This window comes from Anastrepha ludens, chromosome 6 (genome assembly GCF_028408465.1).
Source record: "Anastrepha ludens isolate Willacy chromosome 6, idAnaLude1.1, whole genome shotgun sequence".
In the NCBI taxonomy this organism is placed as follows: Eukaryota; Metazoa; Arthropoda; class Insecta; order Diptera; family Tephritidae; genus Anastrepha; species Anastrepha ludens.
The window spans coordinates 101,699,763-101,724,611 of NC_071502.1; the positions used below are offsets into that span (position 1 = coordinate 101,699,763).

Here is a 24,849-nt window from a genome sequence, read left to right on the forward strand (position 1 = left end):
GGGTTGAGCTGGGCCACTCTGCCGCACTGCCAGTCACAAAGCGAAATGGCCGATAAAGCTGTAATGGCAACGAAACGATAAAAGCACATACACCAACCGGCTGCGGCCTGTTTTGTACTTGTGCTTGACAGTTCATTCATTAACGCGGTAAGGTGCACAACCACTATATGGCTAAACTATAGTACCAACATTTAGTAAGATTCAAATACGAGCGCTGTTAAGTATTGTTACGCGCTCTACCAACCAACCAACCAACGTGAATACTAGTACAGGGAACAATATTCTTAATTTCAATAGTTGGATTCTAAATTAGTTTTGGTAGTACAACAAAAAAGCACGACAATAAGCTAGTCAATATTTAATAAGCAGATAAATGATATTCAATCAAGTGCAATTGATCCGTTGACGGAAGTAAAAAACAAAGTTACGAGAATTTGTCAACATAAAAAGAAGCTGCACAAAGGGCGCGAGGCTGTGGAATTTAGGAAATACCATAAAAAAATCTTGTTTTGTAAATGAAATCGAATTCAAGTTTTCCGTATATAACTTTGTACATTTACATACGACTGAATTTATATGAGGCTAAATGAGCTGCTGGCATGAGTTTTTTTTCTGTTTTTTTGTAATTTGTTTTCTGCCTGCTAAACAAGTGTGAATTTTATTTTAGCGCGAGAAATTTGTGTACAATACAGTGTTTTTTTGGTCGCGTTGGAAAATGTGTGCATGAACGTACGGGTATTTAGTACATCACATGCGTGTATAATTGAAGATTTGTACATATGAAAATTTGAGTTTCTGCAGAGTGAAATAATGCAATGCAATTACGGCTGGCAGACTTTCCCAAAACTATTTATAAATTAAACGACTGTTTATATTTTGTGAATCATAAAAACGCAGTATTTGAAGATTTTGGAAACACATAAATAAAGTAAAATAAATAAAGACTCAACGAAATAGCTGTTGTGTATTGAGTGAATTTAGCATAAGGACCTGGGAGTTTACGCAAAAAATTTTGCCGAGAAAATAATTGGCTTAAATTGTGCAAAGAAGAAGCAACACAAATATAATTACACTCATAATTATAGAATACAAAGCAATTAAAAACGAAAACAAAAAATTTAAAAAGCAATTATCTGTTTAAAAAGTGAATACAAAATAAATATTGGAAAATAAATTAAAAATAAATACATGTATTTTACAATACATAAAACTAAAACCAAATTTATTCTGAACAAATAATATTGCACAACGCAAGTCAAAAACAACAACAAAAACACAGAAAATGAAAATGAAAAGCCATACATTCTTTTTAGTCATATTTATTTCAACTTTTTGCCTGCAGTTCAGCACTGGTAAGTGTGGAATTATCTGAATTTTTCGCTTTTGTGATAACACCTGTTGAATATTATTTGCAGTGCTATTGAATAATGCTTTTACTGAGTACTTAAGGCATTAAGGCAGCTGTATTTCAAAAGTTGATAACAACTACTGAAATTAGAACAAATGTATAGACTTATGTTGAAAATGAAGCTGAAAATGCTATTAGGTCTGATCTACATTTCGAACACGAAAAATGAGCTCGAAGTCGTAATGAGTAATGCTAGTTATTTTTTTATTTCGACAAAGAAACATTGTTTCAAAAATATTGGAGTCCTCAAAAACCAAAAAACAAAAAACATGAATAATTTATTAATAAAACAAAATTAATATATATATATGTATATACACAGTATATATGTACAGTATACTCTCTCCTAAGCGGACACCTAAGCGATTAAAAAAAATGGTCCCCATATGGGAGAAGTTCGCTTATGAGAAAAGTATAAAAAAAGGAAATAATATTTATATGTATTATGTACAGGGTGCGGCACTTAAAGTATAACCAATTAAAAAGGCCATAAATTTAGTTTGGAAAATAACTTTTACTCAATTCAAAGTAAAAAATGTGTGAAAATAATACAAAATTAAGAATCAATTTACTTTTGCCCGTTATTACCACCTTTTGTCTTGATTATGGCCTTGAGACGGTCCAGAAACGAATTGCAAGCTGACCGAATGTGATTTCTAGGTATTTTGGCCCACTCTCTCACAATGGCTTTTTTAGCGCCTCGAGACTGGTGAATCTTTTAATTCGGTCCTTACTCTCCAAAATGGCCCAAAGAGAATAATCCAATTGATTCGTGTCTGGTGAATTTGAGAGCCAATGTGTGGACATTATGAAGTGGCCCAAACCATTACCTATGACAGCACAATACCTTCCCTCATATGCACAAAGGCAACACCAACCTACATCTCCTATACATAAATAAAGGTGGAGGGACCACCGCCGCACAGCCATTCACCTTAAACATATTCGAGTGCAGCTCACCGATCTAAGAAAGGTTACATTCCTGTAAACCCTCGAATTATTGCGCTACATAGAACTGACTGCCTTGGGAAACCTTGCAAGTCCGACAAACACCCAACGCTGGTGTATTTTTGCTGGTTCCTACAGTAGTCGGTTCTAATGCATCCGGCACGACACGGATCAATTACTCGGTCAATTACGGATCGGTCAATTACTGTCACTTCAGCAAGGTTCCCCAAACATTTATGGCCAACAGTAGCTTGAGTTGCCTCGTGAGACTCGCGTAAAAGTTGCTGAATTCCGATCCGTATTTGTGGCAGATTAAACTTCTACTTTTCCATGAGGGACTCCGATAGAGGACTCGACAGAGCAAACATATGTATGTTAAATATCTGCAGAAGCCCCACACGACATCACCTATCTTTTTAACAACCCACTCAAACCGAATTCTCTGGTCTCATCCTTTTAAAATAGCACACTTTTTGGAACTATCGTGAGTTGACCCCGATCACGATAATTAGTAGAGCACTGACATTCGCAAGGCTAAATGCTGCCGCTAAGGGAGCTTTCCTTAGTTCCGATTTACACACAGAGACATCTGGAAGAGCGACGCCGGATATTCTTATTCGTTGTTTCATTCGCGGTCACACGAACAGAATTGTTTCCGGCAATATTCGTTCCTTTTGACGTTTACTTATTTAAAGCTTGACATTACGAATAACAAGCACAAAGCGTGTCGCCAGTACGGGAAACTAAAACCCCTCTATTCTTGTTGTTGTTGTTGTTCCCCATACATATATATGGGGAATGCTGTTGAAGTGACAGTACTTGGCCGGATATTAATTCGAACGAAAAACCCCTCTCTCTTTCCCGTACGTTCTTCTCCCATGAGCAAAATGTTTTCCTTTCAAATGTTTCCCTGTGTAAATCGAGACTTACAAACTTGCTCTTCCACGCGTTTGCGAAAAGACTAGCAGGTTGTTATCAACCTACAAAGTATTATTTTACCTTATTGTTAAGGGCTCAGAGAGGAGTTTAGCGGTATTCCTGCTGTCATCCTCAATTTTCTTGAAGAAAATTAGTTTCCATTTTGCGTGCTCCTACCAAAGTCTTACTAATTTTTTAAAGATTTGTGGGTTTCATTACATGGCTGCCTTTGTCGTTCTTCCGTTTGTTTTACATAAAAAAGTTTTATTAAAAAAATATTTCTACATTTTTTTACTCTAAGTTGCTAATAGGGAATATGTATTAGCTCTGAGGACGCTGCGCACTAGGGCGGGTCGATTTAAAAATCGATCGTTGCTCTGTTAAAATCGTATTCTAGGGATCAAAATAAGAAACTTTGCCGAAGGAACCATACCTCTAAAACCAATTCTGATGTCCCCCAATTTGGGTCGAACGAAAAATCCCACTTTGACCCATTTAGAGTGCTCCAATCGAGTCCAAATATATGACCGACCCCCACTAACTTTGGACGGCCGATCCATCTATGGCAGTGGCACACCCCCTGGAACTCCCCTGGGGGGTTCCCCATATAATCATTTAAAAATATCACCATTTTTGACCTTTACATGAGAAAAGAAACTAAAAAGTTCGACCCAAATTGGGGGACATCAGAATTCGTTTTAGAGGTATGGTTCCTTCGGCAAAGTTTCTTATTTTGATCCCTAGAATATGATTTTCACAGAGCAATGGGCGATTTTTTTGCCTCTCCACAAAAGACACTAAAAGTCCTACCCAAATTGGGGGACATCAGAATTCGTTTTAGAGGTATGGTTCCTTCGGCAAAGTTTCTTATTTTGATCCCTAGAATATGATTTTCACAGAGCAATGGGCGATTTTTTTGCCTCCCCACAAATCGACCCGGCCTACTGCGCACTCTTTATACGGACATAGCGAAGCTTTGCTCGTTTATTAAAGCTACCGGAAGGTTTGAAAAGGAAGCCATAGGGTAAGGATAAGCTCTAGTGGTATCACAATGGACCTACGAAAGGTCTAAGTGTGTCGTTGCGACAGCCACCCTACCTACCTACTTACCTAGAGAATATGTTTTCTTAATTTGGCATACTTTAAAGTTCTCTTAATCGTATAGTACTGTTGGTAGTTAGAGAGTTATGGCTTGGTATGAATAAATCGGCATTCGTTGATGAAAGCCTCATCCAGACCACGAATTTACTTTACTTGAATGACGATGACGCAGAGCAAGTATAACACACAAAAATTTACCAATATTGGGAGGAATTTTCGGGGCTCATCTTTCTACCAAAAGATCTATCCGCTTCATCCTCCTGATTTCATTTAAAAAAATGCACATAAATTCGAATATTTTAGTAGCTTAGAAGTAAGTATCTCCATTCTTGCTCAAGTCGTTGGCAAGTGCTAGTTGGCTATTGCTTGTGACCTAATCATTTTAAATAGCCAACAATTATTGTTTTATCAAAAAAAGATACTAGTCTTAAGAACGTTTATCACTGCAGAGCTTGCAATTTAATTAAAAATTTGCTCGAGAAAATGTTGTCCATAATCAAAGGCAATTCTTTCTGGAATGTGAAACTACGTGATTTTTCCACAGCAAAGCTGCTGAGATATAAAATTTGTTATTGTTAGCATTGGTGGCTTTTTATTCAACATCATGCACCTAGAACATTCATACATATGCATGTATGTGTAAATTTGTTTGTGAATTCTTGTGATTCGGTACTGCATACCGCTGAGTAAAGATAATTTTTAAGGTAAACTTTGATATGATAAATAGGCGGGAGCCGATAAGATAGCAACTTTGCCTATACTGAACCGAAGGCACTACATAACGCGCGTTTGCAGCAAGAACGGCATAACTCGAAAAATCAAAAGGACAAAAATTCAAAAAAAAAAAATAACGGTTTTGAAGTTTTCAAAGGTTTGAAGTTTGCCAAACTAAGTTAAATAAAAAAAAAACACGTTCATCTAATGAGATACAGTTAACAAATATGGCAATACATTTTTTATATCGCATAAAATAAGAGGTGGTGATAACTTTAGCATACTTACTTACTTTGTTTTTGGATTATGATACTCTTGCAGTAAATGTGCGATTTGTAGGAATGTATGTATGTATGTTAAGCTATAAACCATCAAAAAGCGAAGTAGTTGGTGTATAAAAAGGCGCTAATATGTATAGTTTGTTCAAATTTATTTACACAAATTCACTTCCCCTTTTAGTTAAAAAAAAAACAAACAAACAACACCAAAAAAAAAAGATAAAGAGTCTCATTCTTACATTTCATGACATAAACCGCTATAAATAGTGGCTTAATTGCAGAAAAATGGGTAAATTGCCAAATAAGATAAAAAAACAAAATACAAAAATTAAACCAAAAATTTGGTAAAACAAATTTGTTGAAACATGTGCAGAGTTCCCTTTGTCCGCATTAGCGAAACTACATATTATCAAGGGCGGGGCTATATACGCGCGTACGTATGCATGCATACCCTATGATCAAAAGGTACCGGGTATCGATTGCCAAGGCGTGGTGCACCATGAGTACCTTCCATCGGGCCAGACAGTCAATAAAGAATATTATTTATCCGTTTTGAAGCGTTTGAGAGATGCTGTACGTCGCAAACGGCCGAAAATGTGGGCAAACAATTCTTGGATTTTGCATGATGATAACGCGCCATCGCACCGAGCCCAAATTGTGCTGGATTATTTGACCAAACCACAAGTAAATACCATCGTGCAAGCACCGTATTCATCTGATATGGCCCCGTGCGACTTCTTTTTGTTACCCACGTTGAAGTTACCACTTCGTGGAAGGAGATTTCAGTCGATAGAGGGGATCAAAGAGAATGTGACGAAGGAGCGGAAGGCCATCCTTTCGTCGGCCTACCAGGGGTGCATGGAGGACTGGGCTGAACGTTGGCACATGTGCATTGCTTCAGACGGGTCATATTTTGAAGGAGATAAAATAAATTTGCCTGAAGTTTCACTCTGTTTTGTTCTATTTAAACATTCCCGATACTTTCAGATCATAGGGTATATGTATGTATGTAGATCAGAAGGCGTTTAGAGAATCTAGAAATGATCAATCTGTCGATTCGGTCAGTCAATTTGATTTGTGTACAAATAAAATACATACATACCCATTTACACACATACATACATATGTACATGGGAGAGGTGAATTTATCTGCATACATACATGCATACATTTGCATAGAAGAAGCTTGAATATTTATAGATAGATTTCAAAAAACATGTGTTCTTATCATTAACATGTGATTCACAACAACAAAAACAAGAACTAAATAAACAGATAAAACACTAGTGGCAAAAATTAGGCCATCCAAACATGTCCACTGATTTTCGAGATTTCGAGATTTTCGCTATCGCTTTTATTTATTTTCAATTGGCACCTTTTTGCGCGAATTATTGACTTTTTGCGTTTTGACGTTTTAGATAAACGAATATTCAATGTATATGTATATATGCAGGTATGCATCTACCCAGCAAACCAAGCACGGGATTGCAGCCTTCAGAGAGCTTCTTCAAATGATGGATAAAAGCGCTGCTAAAACATGCATAATAAATATTCAAAAAGTGATTGAAATGGGGTATTTTTTGAGCTTTCATTTGCCTCTTTTTCCATTAATCAACACTCTAAAAAGCCATTTTTTTACTTACATATACCATTTTTGTGTTTTTTTCAAAAATTATTTATTTATTCATTAATATCTATTTTGTCCCCTTCAAAGTAATCCCCATGAGATATTATGCACTTTTGCCAACGTTTTTTCCAATCTTCGAAGCACTTAAAAAACAATTTTTTTATTTTGTCCAGCTCCTCCTTCGATGCCACCTTTATCTCGTCAATCGTAGCGCAGCATCGTCCTTTCATGGTTCTCTTCAGTTTCGGGGGCAAGAAAAAGTCACAGGTGCCAGAGCCAATTTTTGTTCTTCCACAAGTCCGGGCGTTTTTGGCAGATTGCTTCGTGCAAATTGCCCACAACTTGCAGGTAATATTCCTTATTGACCGTTTTACCCTGTGACAAGAACTCATGATGCATAACGCCCCTGCAATCGAAGAAAACGGTAAGCAAAACTTTTAAATTCGACCGAACTTGGCGCGCTTTTTTCGGTCTTGGTTCGTGCAGCAGTTTCCATTGAGATGATTGAGCTTTGGTTTCCCCGTCATAACCATAAACCCACGATTCGTCACCAGTTATGTCCCTCTGGAGCAAATTTGAGTCGCCGCGAACAGAGTCCAACATCTCATTAGCAATGTTCATGCGATGCTGCTTTTGGTTGAAATTGAGCAGTTTTGGTACGAATTTTGCGGCGACCCGTCTCATGCCCAGATCATTGAAAAAAATCGAATGGCATAAGCCAATCAATATGTCTAGGTCCTCAGCAACTTCTCTAACCGTGATTCGATGATTGACCAATATCATTTTCTTCACTTCATCAATTTTTTCGTCTGTTGTTGAAGTGCTCGGGCGACCGGCACGCTTTTCGTCGTTCTCATCTTCTCGGCCTTCTGAGAACATTTTGTACCACCGATAAACGTTGCTTTGGTCCAAAATAGCTTCTCCGTATGACACAGTCAACATACGGAGTGCAACGGCGCACTTAAATTCGTTTTTCACACAAAATTTGATACCGGTTCTCTGGTCCATCTTTTTGCAAGCAAAGCAGCTGTCAACAATTAACTGAACATTCATTCAAAATTCCCGAACTCGTCGGCATGAGTGAGAGACATGAGAGACGACCGCTATTAGGAAACACTTTTTCTATCATTTAATATTGCATACCCACAGTTGGTTACGAATCCCTGCCCTACGTAGTCAAGTACAAGCCCATTCGGCTACGGCAACCAACAATGACTTCTCCAGTTTCATAAATACTGTAGGTTAAGGTTAATCATGGCGGCCTCGAACTCAATTCTCCTGTACGGTAGCGAAGTAAGGGGAATTGTGTTAAACTTCAAAGCTAAGCGCAAAGCATTGGCCGCTGTGCAACGAACAGCGGCACTCAGAGTTACCTCAGCCTACCGCACTGTCTATGGCGCTGCTGACTTTGTGAGCAGCGGAGAGATACCCGTCGACCACATGGATGCGTGAGACTACAAGAAGAAATACACCATCACTAGCGTCTTGGAACGGAGAAGTCAAACCATGATGCAGTGGTAAAACCGAGTGGCAGATGGACGGCGAAACTCATTCCATCAATAGGCAAATAGTCCAAAGGAACTTCGGGGAAGTGAATTACTTCTTAACTCAATTCCTCTCGGGCAACGGATACTTCCGGAGATACCTATATCGCATGGGCAAGGTAAGCGATACCAAGAGCATACATAGACTGTGAAGCGCCGAGCGAGGACGCTGAACACACGTTTTGTAGTTGTGATAGATAGCTCGCGGAAAGAGATGCTCTGAGGAAGCAGATTAGCAACATCGCGCCGAGCAACATAATCAGCGAAATTCTCGAACCCGAGGACAGCTGGAACGCGTTACAGAGATACATCGAGAACGTACTACGGAAAAAAAGATAGATCTCGTCACAGTGACGTCAAGCAATGCCGCACAGATAGAGTCACAAGAATACGAGCCTATAGTATGAAAGCTGTCTACAAATACGGTAGACCCAGACGTGGGTGAATAGAATCGGTTGATGCCGTTTTAGGCCTTCCCGAAGTGATGCAAAAAGTAGTCTCAGGACGGTAGAATACAGAGGGTTGCGCATATCGCGGTACCGGTACTCGTATCTCACTAAATTTTACAGAATCAGCTGTTATACCGACATAATTGGTTATTTTTATTTAAAGTTTTGGCTTATAAACAACTTTTTTACTATCTTTTACTTTCTCTTCCTTGTCCACATTAATCTAACCTAACCTAACTTTCCAGCCTGGCCTATAAATCTTCGCTATTTTGGCACTCCTTTCTTAGTTCTCTCACATACCTCACCCACAATTAACATGTCCCAGCAAAGTTATCATACGTTCATTTTGCCAATTCACTCTGCGTAATCTATATTCTTTCATTCTTGTTTAGTTATTGCGTCATCTTTGTAGGCATATTTTGTTCTGCGTGGGTAAATGAGTTTCGAACGAAGAGCTGCGATTCACTTTTATGTTGACTTGGTAAATTTTTTACCATGCTTTATCTTTTTATGCTTCAAAAATCATATGGAAATGATTGTTTATCCAACACGAAAATTTATGAATGGCATAAATGTTGTGAATCGCATAGATAAACGCATGGTGATGATGGAAGATCAGATCGCCCACAGAGGGTGATTTCATTGAAATGAATAACAAAAATCATTGAAATATGTTTGAGGATTCCTAAGACAGTCATAAAATCAGGGTATGAAGTGATATCGCAGTTGCTTTAAAGGTCTTAGAAACCGCTTGCTCCTCTTCAAAAATAGTCCAGAAATGTAAGTTGTGGAATGAGCTTATGTGGGTGCTGGCACTGTGGTGTTAAAGTCAACGAACTGGCCGGTGGCTTGGCGAACTGTGGTTCTTTGGTACGTCCAATCGAACTTGAACCAATTATAGAGCACAACCAAAGTGGGTATAGTTCAATACATTATTAATGAAGGTCATAAGAACCGTTGCTTTGATACTGACATTTGAAAAATAACCAAGTGTTTACAGAAAAAGCCTGAAAGACTTGCTGAAAATAATTTCCCTTCTCAAACAAAGGAAGAAGTGAAGCTTTCTTTTTCGTTTAAGTAAACAAATTCCGTTGGCCATGGCCGTGACCAAGGGGAAATCTATAGATTCTTTGTGTGGCCACGTGTAGATCAGCACATTGTTGTGAATTTTTAATGAAATTTGGAAAAACCGCTATTTAAAGCTTATCGCATACACTTTCTTTTATGTACTTTTAGATGGTTTTAGTGATTATTTTAATATAGAGAAAATTAATAATCTGGTTCGATCTAAATGTCGGTTAAGTATTCGTCTAATTCTAAAGGAATTTCTATGACAAATTTGATATAAAAATTGTGGAAGGACAAGTCAGGAGTACCGCTAGCTCATTGCGCCGACTCACGCCGCATTGTCTGTTAAGTGCACAGCATGCCAGTGTTATACCATCCGCCTTATTTGTCAGCTCTTGAGCTGTGTGACATCTTTCAGTTTTCAAAAGTTATATTTGCAATAAGAGGAAGAAGATTTGAGTGCGTTGTAGCTGTGAAAGTATAAGCGTCATGCTTTCCTCAGGAGCTAACAGAAGAAAACTTCTAGCACTGGTGCGAACAACAGAAGAGCGAGTGCCGTATGGAGCAATTTAAGGATATAGGAGTGGCACCATATAGATATACTCGTACATATGCACATATATATGTGCAGACGCCTCCTTAAGACTAGGAAGACCGAAATTTTGAATTACTTAGAATGACCAATGTTTTATTTATGTGTTATAATTTAATATTTGTGTTTTAGTCATTATTAAATTCAAGCAGCACACAAAAGTAATTAATGAATTTGTTATTTAATAAAGAAAAATTGTTAAGTATTAAAAGGAACAATTTTAAGAACACTTGGACATTTTTTTTTGGTAAAAACAGGTAAAAAATACTTAAGTAAAAATATACTAACTTTTGAATTTGATTTGCCGCCTGTCTAAACGTTTAGAAAATTAAATATACAAGTAAAGTAAAATATTGCAATGTGTTTAGCGAATGAAAGGTATTCAAATTAACTTTTATCCAGAAGTAATAATTTTGACGAGGGTTGCGACTGGCCTAAAAACTACATTTAAATATATGTATAATTTTAGTAAATTTTTCTATTACTAGTGCCAGATGAAGGGTATTTGTGGAAATTTTAATTCAGTCATATTTTTAAACGGGCTGCCACCTACCTTAAATTTTTAAAATAATATACAATATTTTTAGTACCCGTTGCTTTCTTTGTCTAATCGTTAATCAGGGATTAACTAATGGTGCTCGATTTGTTGCAAACCACTCAGGTGAGTACGCCATCACAGCTAAATTTATGCACAGCAATAAAACAGTACTCATACCCAGCTTTAAACTCACAATTTTCTCTAAAAGTAGGCTTTGCTATGACTATAAATACATTCTGTTAAAAAAATATCGGGAATTGGTCATTTAAAAAGCGCGCGTTACAGATACAGATGTCTAATGTCATATGTTTTGCTGGAATGTTGGTACAACTGTCCTCTATAGTGTCGCAGAGTTTGAGCGAGATCGGTCAAATAGATTGTTTTTGGCATTTAATTATATCAGTCAACCGCAGGTGTGCTCTGCGATTGTCACTATGGGTAAAAATATCGAACAAATTTTGTGTTTTAAACGGGATTTCGTTTACCGAATCGTTGGAAATGTTCCAGAAGCCTATGGCGAGTATGCTTTATCAAAAACACGGGTCTACGAGTATAAGGCTTTCGCAGAGGGCCGAGAAGTCGTGGAGGATTTGCCCCGATCTGGTCGCCCATCAACGTCTTCAACGGATGAAAACGTCGTCAAAGTCAAGGATAATGGTGCTGGAAAACCATCAGCGGCTAAATGGCGCTATCCACATGAGCTGAAACCCCAAAAACCACGTCAAAGTCGGTCAAAAGTGAAAGTGATGCCACTCGTTTTATTCGATTATCATGGTGTTGTGCACTCGGGAATCGTTCCAAATGATTCTACGGTAAATAAAGAACATTATTAGGAAGATATGCGACGGTTGAAAGTGAATGTGCGTAGGAAATGGTCAAATTTGTGGAAAGAAAACTCATGGATCTTGCACCATGATAACGCACCGTCTCACTAAGCTCATATTGTGAACACTTTTTGAACAAAAACTTGACAAATATCATCGAACAACCACCGAATTCACCGGATTTAGTCCCTTGTGACTTTTTCCTTTTCCCAAAACTTAAATTGCCACTCCGCGGACGCCGCTTAAGGCCATTAGGAGAATTCGCTGAAGCAGCTGAAGAAGATCTCTTCAAACGCGTTTAAAAGGTGCTTTGATGACTGGACTAATCATTGGCATCTGTGTATTGCTTCGAATGGAGCCTATTTTGAAGGCGACAATATAAATTTTGATGATTAAATAGCTTCATATTTTGCTTTTTATTGAACGATCCCCGGTACTTTTTTGACAGAATGCAAAGCGTAATTTCAGACGTTTCGAAGGATAAGAATTTATTTTCTCTAATAGACACCTATATGCAGCTTTTTCATGAGTTCATAGAATCATCCTGATTGGTTCTTCGTCTACTTCAGCCAATTGTGCAATTGCCTCGGTTTCGTGCCTATGCCCGCCATACCCGAAATCCCAAAAAACCTGCGTCTTCATCTACTCCGCCAATCCAGCTGAGCAGTGCAGCCCCATCTGCTCTGTCTGAGGCCCTGTCCAAAGAGCACTTGTTGGGGTTGGTAATCGGTATTAGCCCATAATGTATGATCTGCCCATTTCAGTCTATGGATCATTATTGTCGTTATAACAGACAGTAACAGGTATAGTTTTTCCAGTTCATGACCTCTTACCTTTATTACATATCGCGCCACAGATTTTTCACAGAAACACCTCTCAAAGATCAGCAGCTTCTGTATATCCGCATCTCTGAGGTTTCACTACCGTATAGCGAAGTGGGAATAATAATTGAGCTGTACAGTGAAATTTACACAAAGAGAAATAGCAGCAGTTCGCCTTAAGGATTCTGTAATCAATTTCTACAGAAACTTTTTTGTCCTGATTAATGGTTATTTCTGGTACTTAAATTCTTTCTCTACTTCGAAACCAATTAAGTCCAATGAAGTTGAAAAAAGCGCTTTAGTTTTGGTTTCATTTGTTTCTAAACCAACATTTTTTGCTGCTCTTTCTATACTTTTTCCGTAGGCTTCTTCAAACTAGGCAACGAGGATGCAATAATGTCTATGTCGTCCACGTAAGCCACCAACTAAACCGAAATAAATAAAACAGTCCCCTTTGTGTTTATATCTGAATCCTGGATAACCTTTTCAAGGACAAAATTAATCATTCCCTTTTGTTTTTTAATAACTTTATTACGCAATAAACCAAAATTATTGTGATTTTGGGTGAATTTGAATTTGAGTGCTGCAAATCTTTATTTTGGCCTTTGCGCCCTCTACTGCTTGCCTATTTGTAGACTGCAGCTGTCTACTTCATAAGTGCCAAATATGATTGACGTCGACGCTATTTGCAAAAATTATAAATCTTCCTAAATGGGGATTATTTTTGCGCTGCTTTGTATTAAAGGCAATCGTAACCAAAAAGAAAACGATAATCACATTATCTAATCGAGGATTGGTTTTAAAGAGGTTTTGTAAATTTGAAAATAACGAAAATCGTCATATATATTGTTTCTTAAAAAAAAAAATAAAGTTACTTTCATTAATAAATAACGGCAAGTATTTATTTCCATAGTATTATTTACAATTTGTTTACTGCAAATAATTCGCTGGCATATATACAGGGAGCATCAGGTATTTGAGGATATGCATATGACCGTAACTTCCCAAAACCATTACTTTTCTTTTGGCTCTTTTTCAGATAAAACATGATGGGCTACAACTTAACTCAAGAAATGAAGAGACATGGACTTATCATACCGATTTAGAAATCTCTAATTTTCTTAAGTGCGCCCGTTCATTCGTTCATAAGGTTTGCCTTAAATTGGAAGCATCAGGTGGATATGCAGCATTTGGTGCAAAAAGCGGAAATAAGAGGAACGTTCTGAACCTGTCCGATGTGCGGCAGTTATTTAATAAATGTAAGCGATCATTGGCGAGAACTCTTCAAAATCACTGATGGACCATGCGAGGGAGCTTAATGTTTACGAGGATCTTATCCGCCGCGTTGTTCATGAAGATCTGCGGTATGAATCCTATGTTATGCGCAGAAGACAGTTTATGTCAAATCAAATTCGAGAAAAATGAGTTATTCAATCAAAACGCCTTCTAAAACAAATTAAAACCCTTAAGCGCCTGAGCTTTTATGTTTTCTTCTGACGAAAAAAAATTTTGACCAAGACCGAAATACCAACCGCAGTAATGACAGATGATTCCAATCTTATAGAGGTTCCTTTAATCAAGCACACGAAGTTTCCAGTCACTGTTGTAGTTTTAAGTGTTGCGAGGAACAAAGGACATGCCATGTGACCACACTTCTAGTCTGGGTTCTAGAGACTGTAGTGAAACGCTGGGTTGATAGAATACGCGACGACAGGCTATTTATCTTACGGCACGACTCTGCTCCCTCACACAAAGCGATAGCGACAGAAGAGTGGAGGACCGAAAATTTCCATGACTACATAACACCGAACCTATGGCCGCCTAACTTCACAGACTTTAACACCCTGGATTACTACGTATGGGGCATAGTTGAGCGTGGAACCAATAAGCATCCTCATAACACTATTTCTTCTCTGAAGGCTGCAATTAATACCGTTATGGTCAATATGAATAAAGATCATGTGATTCGGGCATGCAATCGTTTCCGGACTCGGATCGAGGAGGTTATTGCAGCTAATGAAAATTGTATGGATTGATTTTATAAATATAAAGGGTGACCAGATTGGAAGTACTATTTACAATAGAGCTTTTTTCACAGATCACGCCGTCTGCTGTCAAACTAAATGTATAATTTTTTCAGTATTCATTGACATTTCATCATGGGAAAACTTACAGCTCAACAACTTTTACAAATCGTTCAATTGTATTATGAAAATCGACGCTCTATGGAAAGTGTAAATTGCGCGCTCAGGCTAACTTATGGTATTCGGAAATGAGGCCTGCAAAATTTTGTGCTAAAGAGCAATCCGAAGCTATTCAAGAACAACCATTACGCCCATTGAAAACAACCGTTTGGTGCGGCCTATGGGCTTCTTCAATCTAACAGTGAATGGCGAACGCTATCGCGCCATGATAAACGACTTTTTAATGCCTGAAATTGAAGCCCGTGATCTCCACATCATTTGGTTCCACCAAGACGGCGGACGGCGCTACTTGTCATACAGCTCGTGAAACAATGGATTTACTGCGTCGTCGTTTCGGTGAGCAATTTATCTCTCGTTACGGACCCATAGAGTGATCACCAAAATCGTGTGATATCACACCTTTGGACTTTTACTTGTGGGGGTATGTAAAGTTTGAATGCTTTGTGGATAAACCAGCTTCGATTGAGCCAACATTACTAAAGTTATTCACGAGATACCGACCGATGTACTTCAACGAGTCATTCGAAATTGTGGTTACGGTGGTTAAAACAAAAGAATGTTGTGATTGGTTCTACACAAAAATAATAAATATGTATTACAAAATCAAATTGAATTTTCGATGTTTTATTTCGATTTATATCCGCTAACTCTAAACTGATGACCCTTTCTTCTTCTTCTTAATTGGCGCTATAACCGCTTACGCGATTTTGGCCGAGTTTAGCAAAGCGCGCCAGTCGTTTCTTTCTCGTACTAACCGGCGCCAGTTGGACACACCAAGTGAAGCCAAGTCCTTCTCCACCTGATCTTTCCAACGCAGAGGAGGCCTTTCTCTTCCTCTGCTACCACCAGCTGGTACCGCATCGAATACTTTCAAAGCCGGAGCGTTTGTATCCATTCGGACGACATGACCCAGCCAACGTAGCCGCTGGATCTTTATTCACTGCGCTATGTCTATGTCGTCGTAAAGCTCATACAGCTCATCGTTCCATCGTCTGCGATATTCGCCATTGCCAACGTGCAAAGGTCCAAAAATCTTACACAGAATCTTTCTCTCGAACACTCCAAGCGCCGCTTCATCGGATGTTGTCATCGTCCAAGCTTCTGCGCCATACGTTAGGACGGGCATGATGAGAGTCTCGTAGAGTGTTAGTTTTGTTCGTCGAGAGAGGACTTTACTGCTCAGTTGCCTACTTAGTCCAAAGTAGCACTTGTTGGCAAGAGAGATTCTACGTTGGATTTCAAGGCTGACATTGTTATCGGTGTTAATGCTGGTTCCTAAATAGACGAAGTCTTTTACAACCTCGAAATTATAACTGTCTACAGTGACGTGTTTGCCGATACGCGAGTGCGCCGACTGTTTGTTTGAAGACAGGAGGTACTTCGTTTTGTCCTCGTTCGAGAAGGCAGAACTAACAGCGCGGTTGTTAAGGCCGATGATGTCAATATCATCGGCATACGCCAACAATTGTACGCTCTTATAAAATATTGTGCCTGAGCGATTAAGTTCTGCGGCTCGTACGATGCTCTCCAACATCAGGTTAAAGAAGTCACACGACAGCGAGTCACCCTGTCTGAAACCTCGTTTGGTATCAAACGGCTCGGAGAGGTCCTTCCCAATTCTGACGGCGCTGCTGGTGTTGAGCAACGTCATCTTACATAGCCGTATTAGTTTTGCGGGGATACCAAATTCAGACATCGCGGCATACAGGTAACTCCTTTCCGTACTGTCGAATGCAGCTTTGAAGTCGACGAAAAGATGGTGTGTGTCGATTCTCCTTTCATGGGTCTTTTCCAAGATTTGGCGTATTGAGAATATTTGGTCGATGGTGGACTTTCCAGGTCTGAAGCCACACTGATAAGGCCCAATCAGTTGGTTGACGGTGGGCTTCAGCCTTTCACACAATACGCTCGCTAGAACCTTATAGGCGATATTTAGAAGACTAATCCCGCGGTAATTGGCACAAATTGCCGGATCGCCCTTCTTATAGATTGGGCAGAGCACACTTAAATTCCAATCGGCAGGCATGCTTTCATCCGACCATATTTTGCATAGGAGCTGATGCATGCACCTTACCAGCTCCTCGCCACTATGTTTGAATAGCTCAGCCGGCAGTCAGGTGGCTTGGTGAATCTTCTTATGCTGGAATCTGGTGCTGCAGACTACCATGTTTCGGGCCCCGGCGAAGTCGATCAGCCTCTGTCCGTTACCGGATGTTTCGTTGTGCAGGCTGAATTTTCCGACTGTGGGACCAAAAATTCCCTCCTTGCCCACCCTGGCGTTGAAGTCGCCAAGCACGATTTTTATGTCGTGGCGGGGGCAGCGCTCATAGGAGCGTTCCAGGCGCTCACAGAAAGAATCTTTGGTCGCATCGTCCTTCTCTTCCGCCGGGGCGTGGGCGCAAATTAGCGATATGTTAAAAAAACGGGCTTTGATGCGGATTGTTGCGAGACGCTCGTCCACCGGAGTGAACGACAGTACTTGGCGACGAAGTCTCTCTCCCACAACAAATCCGACACCGAATTTGCGCTCCTTTACATGGCAGCTGTAGTAGACGTCGCAAGGTCCTATGGTTTTCTTACCTTGCCCCGTCCATCGCATCTCTTGGATGGCAGTGATGTCAGCCTTTACTCTCACGAGGACATCAACCAGCCGGGCAGAGGCACCTTCCCCATTAAGGGACCGGACATTCCAGGTGCATGCCCTCAAATCATATTTCTTATTTCGTTTGCAGGGGTCGTCATCAGTATAGGCAGGTCTCATCCGAGGCTTTTTCAAACTTTTCATTGGGGGGGGATTTTTAAGTGGCGGGTCCCAAACCCAACGCACAACCAGCTATCCTGGATGATCCTTTACAATAAGTTAAAGCTGCGTAAAAAAATCGTGAAGGTTCAGTAAATTTTGATCAAAATGAAAGCAAATTAGTTTTGCTTTCAAGCTATCCTCAAATACCTTAAATAATTATCCTCAAATAATATAAGTTAGGCCTTCAGGGAGCGAGATGCGTCCAGCTCTATGAGTTTTGCAATCTAACACAAGGGGTTAAGGGTAGTCAGAGGCCCAAAAAAATGATGATTTTCAATATTTTTTTTGCTAGTCAATTGCTTTATTTTACAAAAATAAGAACATAGCATTAATACATCATGTTTCGACTTGATTTTAGCAAAATTAAAAAAAAAATTAATAATTGGAAAGTTATCGCTGTTTGTGTGGATCCCATTCCTCTATGTCGTGGTAAAGCTCATACAGCTCCTCGTTCCAACGACTGCGACATTCGCCGTTGCCAACGTGCAAAGGACAAAAAATCTTACGCCGACTCTTTCTCTCAAACACTCCAAGCGTTGCTTTATCGGATGCTGTGATCACCAGTTCAAAAAACATAGTTTTGAGAAAAACGCATTTAAAGTTTTGCGCCGAGCGCCCTTTGTTAATTTTTGAATAACTCGAAAGTATTTGTTGGATTTACTTAAAATTTTCACACAATATTTTTAAGATATTATACTTAAGAAAAATGCAAATAAAATCCAATTTTTTCAAAAATCTGACTACCCCTAACCCCATAAATAAATCGGCATCCGTTGGTGAAAGGCGTGCGCACCCAGTATACGATATAGGTATATGTAAGTATTTATATTGAAGGTGATAATAAGTAAATTTGTGTGAACTAATAAAACGGAATATTTACCAGTATCGTGTTTTAACAGTCACAGTTCGCATTCCGTACTCAATTGTTCCGAATGCTCTATCAAACAAATATGAAAATTACGGATATACTCACATTATTTATTTGAAGTTCAAGTGCTTCTATTCGAGAATAATTTACATTAGAATAAAGTTTTCCTGGAATTTTCCTATGATTTATTAATTTGTAAAATTTTCTTCAAGACATGCAAATCACATCAAAGAATATTAAACATTACAAAAACCCTTCAATTAGTGTGTTTTTGTTTTGTTTTTGTTGTGAAATTTTCTCCACTCTTTTCCTATGTCTCTTTCCTGTATAGGTTATTGAACTAGTGCTAATTGAATGTATCAATTATTCCATTAGCATTTTTACAAATCACTCACTTCAACTAAAAAACAAAAAGTTGGTGCAAATTTTCATTACTTAACTCATTTTCAGAAGCGTCTGCCGAGCCTACTACGACCAACGACGGCGACACCGATTACGTAAGAGATGACTACTACTACGAAGACGATGCGGACGCTGATGAAAATGGCGATATTGATGAGAAGCCAGATGATGATTACGAAGATGCAGTTTTAGAAGAGGAGCCACAGATGAAACCAGCGGAGCTCAGGGCACAACCACCATTTTTTGTGGAACCGGAAGTGGAAATTTACACACAACCAGCCCAAAATGTACGAATCGATTGTGCGGTGCGGAACATTCAAGGTGAGTAGCCAAAGTACAAGCGCCAGCTAAGTTATCCTCTAACCATCAATTGAATTTTATTATCTGGAACAGCAAATAATGTGATCATGTGGTACAAGGGTAAAATTGTGATTGCGACAGGACAATTCGTCATATCCCCCAATGTGGATGTGCTCAAGAATAACTCGCTAATCATTCAGAATGTGACAGTTAAGGATGCTGGCGATTACTATTGCGAAGTGTTGCCCGAGAAGGTGCGTATGCATGCGCTAGTAGAGGTCGATGAAAGCTTGATGATATTCTGCGATGGGCAAGAAGTGACCAACGGCAGTGTCGTATTTCGTCAAGGCGAACCACATCACTGTGAATGTAAATACTATTCACTGGAAAATGTGCAAATCAAATGGTTTATAGATGTGAGTTAATCATTTGTGTGCTGTCGAAGTTTTCTTAACACTTAAGTAAACTTTGTAAATTTCTATTGAAGGGCAAGCGCGCCGAAACAGTAGTGGAACGTGTTTTAGGCGAACAACTCTATATAGACAATGTGGACACCGTACATGGTGGCATCTATCAGTGTCTGGCCGACGATCGTTCACAGGAACCGCCGCATGCCATGATCGTCGTTGAAGTTGTATTTAAACCTAAGGTCTCCACCTATCGGCATTTTGTCAATACGGAGAAAGGCGGCGATGCCGAATTGTATTGTGATTATATAGCTAATCCAGCTGGTGGAGTGTCGTGGCTACGAAATGATAAAACTTTGAATGATTCATATAAATATGCATTTAACGAGGTGACGCATAAGGGGCGCAAACGTTCGATCTTGACGGTGATGGATATGAGCGCAAAGGATCTCGGCGAGTATACATGTCGAGTGCAGGTAAGACTGAGATGAGATAGATTGAACGGCAATTAATGCGCAATTTTTTTTTTGTTTTTAATAAAAATCTGTCTAGAATACCATCGGTCGGGATGAGACAAACGTGCATATCATCTATGAGCCGGAACACCCACAGCTGGAGGACATGGAGATCAGTGGTAGAAAAGCGATTATACGTTGGTTAGTGCGTAGCATACAACCGCTATCTGAGGCGATATTGGATTACAAGATGGCGGGCGTAAGTATTATTGTAGTTTATTTTTAAGGTTAAATTTTAACGGGGGAATAAAAATTAGTTTGGCCAATCTATTGCATCCAAAAGTATTTTAACCCAGAAAGAAGAATGCATCGTAACGTTAAATTTAACATTTACCGAAAAAGGGCAATCGTTTCTGTTTAGGCAATTATCAAAATAGTTATACGTTCATTTCCGCGTAAACGAAAACCAATCGTCTGCATTAAAATGTTGAATTTAATGCATTGGCTTCACCCTAACAAGCGATCAGCTTGTACGATGTACAGAATGCAGAGATGTGCGCAACACCAGACCGTGAACCGGCTCTCAGGGATTTAGAAGCAATCAGTTGATTTGTTGACGTAGCAGAGGATGTGCCAGTGGTTTCCATGTTACTTCATTGCCGTCTGAACAACCAAGGCAACTGGTTGGAAGACCTTAAGAATACGTGTGAAGTGAGCGGGCACAATTCTACTGCCGAACCCTCTATGACGTGGCAGACGAAGTTACTCGCACAACTCTGCTTCGAAAGGCCTAACCTTGTAGTCCAAGAATGATAGATTACTAAGGGAATTAGCGAGATTACGACTAGCGAAAGAATATTGAATTCGCTGAGTGCCAGTTAATGGTCTGATATTGGCCTCACCTTCTGAATTTTTTTCACCATGCTTGTAATCTATCATTATTGATCAACTTTTTTATAAAGGCATACGAAGGCAGGCAAAACATCGTCTCCAAATGATGCACAAACGACGTGTTTAAGGGGTTAAATACGTCCAGCAGAGCCAAAAATGCGCTAAAAAAAGAAGGGATAACAATAGAAATAAATATAAAAAAATGGTTTACATTGTTTACTAGTACTTAAACTTTATACAAAAATTTATTTTAGCTTTTCTTTACTAAAATTAGTAATATATATAAAAAGTCACGTGACTCAAAGTAAAAGGGTGATTTTTTAGCTATTATCTTTTTAAACAGTTGGTTTAAACAACTGACGCACGTTTCGTGTTTTGTTTCAGTGTCAAACATCTATAGTTTGGTCTATAATTTAACCATGAATCGTCTTACAAACGAACAACGCTTGCAAATCATTGAATTTTATTTAAAAAATGCGGGTTCTGTTAAGAAAGTTTATCGCGCGCTTCTTCCATTTTATGGTCAGTTTAATCGACCCACTGAAGCGGCTATTCGAGCTATTGTGACTAAATTTAGAACCAAATTTACATTATTGGACATTAAACCACCAACACGCTTACGTAGAGTGCGAACTGAAGAAAATATCGCAGCTGTATCGGCCAGCTGTATATGATGACCATCAATTATCGATTCGTCGCCGTTCGCAGCAATTGGGCCTCTGTTACTCAACAACGTGGAAAATTTTGCGAAAGGATTTATGTAGGTGTGAAGCCTTTCAAAATACAGCTGGTGCAAGAATTGAAGCCGAACGACCTACCGCAACGCAGCATTTTTGGTGAATGGGCTCTTGGAAAGTTGGCCGAAGATCCACTTTTTTATCGAAAAATTTTGTTCAGCGACGAAACTCATTTTGTATCAATGGGTACGTAAATAAGCAGAATTGTCGATTTTGGAGTGAAGATCAGCCAGAAGAATTGCAAGAGCTACCAATTTGAAGCGCAGTCGCGGTCAATATTTGCATGAAATAATCTTCAAACATTAAATTATATGGACTGTACTATCGATTTAAATAAAAAGTTCATGCATGAAAAACTTTCCTATAGCTCTTAAAAAATCACCCTTTACATAACCATAACAGATTTATTTAAAAAAACGCACATTTTAAAAACAATTTGTCACGCATATTAAGTTCTTTAAGTAACTCAATAAAAATTTGGTATTATAGTTTCTTTAAATGGGCATTTTAGTGCGTTTTTTTCCCCAAAGCTAGGCAACACTACAGTAGCGAGGGAGAAATTTGACTGCTGAAAGGAGAAGAACACCAACAATAACCGAAATCGCGGGCAATGCAACCAGATGTTAAAAAAACTAAAGCTAAATAGAACTGAGTGAAATATTGAACTAGTTTTTAAAAAATGTATATTTTACGAAGTTATAAAAATTACATTTTAATTAGAACAGGCTAGAAAAATGTCATGAAGAAAGAGCTAAAACTTCGAGACTAAATAACAAAAACAAAAAGCTAAATCAAGTTACGAAAATGGGAATGTGGGCATACTGGTCACCAATTTTGCTAATATGACGTCACTCATTGTCAAATTCGCTGAGAGCAAAGTAACGGTACTACGATAGGCGGCATATCATTATACTTTTCATCATGCCTCGCACACCAGTGCAAGTGCATGACCAAATTGCTCTCACATTCGCAATACTCTCGAAAGTTTTCCTCTACTGCTATCGCACACAGTTCTTCTAATACAACTCTCTATTGCTACTTTTGTATTCTAACTAACTAGGTAAACATTTTTCGATTATGTAAATGGGCTTGAAGCACCTATTAACTATTTACTATTTACTTGATTGCGCCACTTCCGACTCGCACTGTGAGATACTTGTAAACGCTATCAGCGGTATTTAAATTAGTTCATGAGTAGAGTGGGTTAAGTTTATCGGGAGACTTTAGCTTTATCGGTATTTACATAAATGCTTACGCACTTACATGTTTACTCCCTACATATGTATGAATGTATGCGTCTATATCTGTATCTTTTTTCAATTCTAATATACATTCCACAGTCATACACTTGGAGTAAGGTGTCTGTGGTGCATACACACCGTCATGCGGAAAGTAACATTTGGAAGGTGACTCATGAGATGGAACTCACACCGGGGAGTTGGCACGTGCGGATGAGAGCGAAAAATACAATTGGCTGGTCATCATTTTCCGCGCAGCATGATTTCGTAATCAAAGATGATGATAATGATAATGATGAGGAAGGTGGGTATGCATAAATAGACGAGTAGATGCTTGAAGTTGTTGGTGTAGGCTTGTACGTAATGCGTAACAAGTTGCCGGAACACCTTTGTCGTAATACTGTACAAGTTAAATTTTATTACTTTTTTTTCTTGCTCTCTCTCAGATGATCTGGATACAGCGGGCGCGCCGGGAAATATGATAGCTGTAGCCAGTTTTGGTGGCGGCTCGAAAAGTGCGAATAGCAGTGCTGCTTTGAGTTGTTCGCACGCGCTCCTTGGTGTCATCGGTGCTTGCGCGATTTTTATGTGGCCAAAAAGCTGGGTTTTATAAAAGTTACCAAAGAGTCTAAAATAAAATGTATACGAGTATATGAAGCAGATGCATATATGTATGTATGTATGTATGTGTGTATGTGCATCTACATGAGTATATAAGTAAATAGTATTTTAATTTACGCTCACATACATACATATAAGCACAATATTTATTCATTTAACTGTATGTTGTAGTATTAAGCGTATTTTAAAAAGCCTGCAGCGCAAAGGCGTTAAGTCCTACAGGATTATTTATGCAAAGTGGCGCAACGTAAATCATATACTTTTATTTTTGAATACTTTTTTTCCAAAAACAAAAAAAATGATTTTATGTATGGAAATCTTTATTTTGAATCTTACGCGCTCCATTGCTTGTCTGCTTGTATGTTTGTAGACTGCAGCTGCCAAATATGCTTGACGTACGACGCCAATTTGCAAAAATTTTAAATCCTCCTATAGCGTGATTAATTTTGCGCCACTTTGTATGTGCATGCAAATCCGATGGTGCCAAACATAGAACTAAACAAAAAAATCGAGTCAGAAACAAATATTTTAAATATTATATTTATGTGTAAAGTGGTGATAATTCTGTTTATATGCGATATAAAGAAAATAAATAAAAAATAAATAGTAATAATAATACCGTATACAAAATTTGCCACATGTTATAAATATGTATGTATGTAGCTCTACCTTTGATAAGATGCAGTGAAATGTACATAATAAACTTTTACGTTAATACTTCTTGCAATTGTTTTAAAGCAAAAAGTCTTAAAAAAATTCTAATATTAAGCGCCTTCGCTCGAATCAAGCTTGCGGTCCTTGGCACTGATGTGTTAAGAAGCGACCACCTTGGCTCCTTGGCAGCACAAGATCTACTCAGATTTCTTCGGAGGTCGAGTAGATTTAATGAAAATTGAAAAGGGAGTCCGAGTGCAGTACAATGAACTTAATTGTGTCTGAGTGCTGTACTTGCTAGTCTGTCACGTCAAAAAAAAGCACCGTTTTCTCAGCTAATCTCCAAAGTTAAAGTTAATTTTTTCATGCCGATGCAGATATTTTTCTACCCTTAAAAACTTAAGTGCCATGAAAAAGCGTCTTAAAGAATAACCATCTG

At 38.7% G+C, this 24,849-nt stretch overlaps 1 protein-coding gene across 1 annotated transcript; it reads left to right on the forward strand.

The window, feature by feature from the left end:
* Positions 1–141: 141 nt before the first annotated feature.
* LOC128866502 (neural cell adhesion molecule 1) lies at positions 142–24,476 on the forward strand. Its single transcript, XM_054107307.1, has 7 exons — positions 142–1,352; positions 19,156–19,428; positions 19,501–19,823; positions 19,895–20,290; positions 20,367–20,528; positions 23,238–23,439; positions 23,582–24,476. Exons 1-7 carry the CDS (start codon positions 1,283–1,285, stop codon positions 23,746–23,748), a joined length of 1,593 nt encoding a protein of 530 aa, XP_053963282.1. The 5' UTR covers positions 142–1,282; the 3' UTR covers positions 23,749–24,476.
* Positions 24,477–24,849: the final 373 nt, after the last annotated feature.